The 3168-nt window shown below is 43.6% G+C and overlaps 1 protein-coding gene across 1 annotated transcript; it reads left to right on the top strand.

Moving 5' to 3' along the window:
* The first annotated feature begins 1908 nt into the window (after window positions 1-1908).
* LOC112620031 (keratin-associated protein 19-2-like) lies at window positions 1909-2287 on the top strand. The gene has a single exon (XM_025378027.1). It carries the CDS (start codon window positions 1929-1931, stop codon window positions 2145-2147), a length of 219 nt encoding a protein of 72 aa, XP_025233812.1. The 5' UTR covers window positions 1909-1928; the 3' UTR covers window positions 2148-2287.
* Window positions 2288-3168: the final 881 nt, after the last annotated feature.

Genomic DNA, 3168 nt, shown 5'->3' on the forward strand with positions numbered 1-3168 from the left:
AATGAATACAGCATAAAATGAAAAGGTTTGATAAAGAGAACGGATATATACATAGTGAGGAAGACTAGGAAGTGGAAGACAAGTGGTATCTGTAAAGCATGAAGCCAAGATCATCTGAGTAGCCTAGGTAATACTTTATGTAGAGCCAGTTCTGGAAAATTGTGTAATGGTAAAAATAGAAATGATTGTTTTCGTGTGTGTGTGTATGTTTTAGACAGTTTCACTCTGTCACCCAGGCTGGAGTGCAGTGGCACGATCATGGCTCACTGCAGCATCAACTTCCCAGGGATCAAACAATCCTCCTGCCTTAGCCTCCCAAGTAGCTGGAACCATAGGTGTGCACCCTCACATCTGGCTATTTTTTTTTTTTTTAATTTTGTAGAGACAAGGTCTTCCTATGTCGCCTAAGCTACTCTCAAACTCCTGGTGATATAGTTTGGCCATGTCCCCATCCGGATCTCAACTTGAATTGTATCTCCCAGAATTCCCATGTGTTGTGGGAGGGATCCAGGGGGAGGTAACTGAATCATGAGGATTGGTCTTTCCCTTGTTATTCTCATGATAGTGAATAAGTCTCATGAGATCTGATGTGTTTATCAGGGATTTTCACTTTTGCTTCTTCCTCATTTTCTCTTGCCGCCACCATGTAAGAAGTGCCTTTCACCTCTTGCCATGATTCTGAGGCCTCCCCAGCCATGTGGAACTGTGAGTCCAATTAAACCTATTTTTCTTCCCAGTCTCAGGTATGTCTTTATCAGCAGTGTGAAAACAAACTAATACACCTGGGCTCAAGTGATCCTCCTACTTTGGCCTCCAGCATTACAGGGGTGAGCCACTGTACCCTACCTGAAGAGAATATTTTTGAACAGTTGGTCAGGCTGGTGTAACAGTGAGTTTGTTCTCTTGAATAGTATCTCTGTTTCTGGAAGAACTTTTGTTATGCTGATAAGCCAAAACAATGTTTTGCAAGCTGATATAGAAAATTAAAGTAGTTTTATATTATGCCTACATACATATTTCCATTACTTTGCATTTATCACAGCTGATCAGAAAATTTATTTATTCAAAAAGTTCCTTTTCTTTTGAAGGAGGAATAGCCTTAATTTCTCAACCCAGTAAAGATATTTGATATTTGAAGGCTTTACTAGATTTAAAAGTTTTAAACTTGATCAATGTATTTGAATCTAGGGGGAGGTAAAATTGAACAATCTAAGGAATGGTATAAAAATGAGAAATGAGAAAAAATCTAATAAAAACACAGTATCAAATACGAATAATTCAATATGCTTAGTGATGAAGAATTACATTTAGAATTTTAAAAAATTGTGTAACTTTGAAAATGCAGACTATTTTGTCATTAAAAAGAATGTATCAGCTGGGCACAGTGGCTCACGCCTGTAATCCCAGCAGTTTGGGAGGCCAAGGCAGGTGGATCACCTGAGGTCAGGAGTTCGAGACCAGCCTGGCCCACATGGTGAAACCCCGTCTCTACTAAAAATATAAACATTAGCTGGGAGTGGTGGCAGGCACCTGTAATCCCAGCTACTCAGGAGGCTGAGGCAGGAGAATCACTTGAACCCAGGAGGTGGAGGCTGCAGTGAGCTGAAATCACACCACTGCACTCCAGCCTGGGCAACAAGAGCAAGACTCCATCTTAAAAAAAAAAAAAAAATGTAATAAGTTAAAGGGCATTCTAACCATGCAGCTAAGCCAGCTCAAACATTTTAATGAGTTTGTATCTCTCCTTTTGCTAACAAACAGATTGATGATTTGCATCGAGTAAATAAATAAATTGGGATGCTGTAAAAGGATGGCCACATGTTTATCACATGTTCTGCTCAGGGTATATAAGCGTTCCCTAAATGTGCTGATATTCACACTCAGGACATTGCCTTGGACAGTAAACCCAAGTCACTATCTCCGACACCATGAGCTACTATGGCGGCTACTATGGAGGTCTGAGCTATGGTTGTGGGGGTTTTGGTGGCATGGGCTATGGCTACAGCTGTGGATGTGGCAGCTCCCACAGACTGGGCTATGGCTGTGGCTATGAAGACAGGAGATATGGCTGTGGCTACAGAGGCTATGCAGATGGCTGCTGCTGCCCGTCATGCTACAGAGGATATAGATTCACCGGCTTCTACTAAGCTGCTGCTCTAGTGATGCAGCATCTGTTACCTTGAGGGGATTTCAAAACAAGTTACTTACTTCTAAGATACAATGGGGGTAAAGGTGTAAATGTGTAAATGCTCCCATTCCAAAGGGAGAAACTGGCCAAAACAAAGGGGCTATAGACTCCAAACAAGTCCAAAACCCAGCAGGGCAGTCATTAAATATTACAGCTTCAAAATAATCTCCTTTTACTCCATGTCTCACACCCAGGCCACACTGATGCAAAGAGCAGACTCCCAAGGCATTGGGCAGCTCCACTTCTGTAGCTCTGCAGGGTACAGTCCTCCTGGCTGCGTTCACAGGCTTGCATTGAGAATCCACAGCTTTTCCAGGTACACAGTGGAAGTTGTTGGTGAATCTACCATTCTGGGGTCTGGAAGATGGTGACCTTCTTCTCACAGCTCCACTACGCAGTGCCTCAGTAGAGACTCTGGGTGGGGTCTCTAAACCCACATTTCCCCTCCATATTGCCCCAGCAGAGGTTCTCCATAAAGGCTCCACGCTTGCAGCAGACTTCTGTCTGGAAATCCAGGCATTGTCATACATCCTCTAAAATCTAGGCAGGAGCTCCCAAGCCTCAACTCTTGCCCTCTGTGCACCCACAGGCTTAACACCATGTGAAAACCTTGGTAGCTCCTGGCTTGCACTCTCTGGACCATCAGCCTGAGATGTAACTGGAGCCCTTTTAGCCATGGCTGGAGATGGAGTGTCTAGGACTCAGGGCAACATGTCCCAAGGCTGCACAGAACAGTGGGGCCCTGGGCCTGGCCCACAAAATCATTTTTCTCTCCTAGGCTTCTAGGCCTGTGGTGAAAGGGCTGCTGCAACGGTCTATAAAATGACTTGGAGGCATTTTTCCATTGTCTTGGCTATTAACATCTGGCTCCTCTCTACTTATGCAAATTTCTGCAATAGGCTTGAATTTCTCCCCAGACATTGAGATTTTGTTTTCTATGATGTGGCTGGGCTGCAAATTTTCCAAACTTTTATGCTCTG

The sequence above is a fragment of the Theropithecus gelada genome, chromosome 3 (assembly GCF_003255815.1).
Source record: "Theropithecus gelada isolate Dixy chromosome 3, Tgel_1.0, whole genome shotgun sequence".
Taxonomy (NCBI): Eukaryota; Metazoa; Chordata; class Mammalia; order Primates; family Cercopithecidae; genus Theropithecus; species Theropithecus gelada.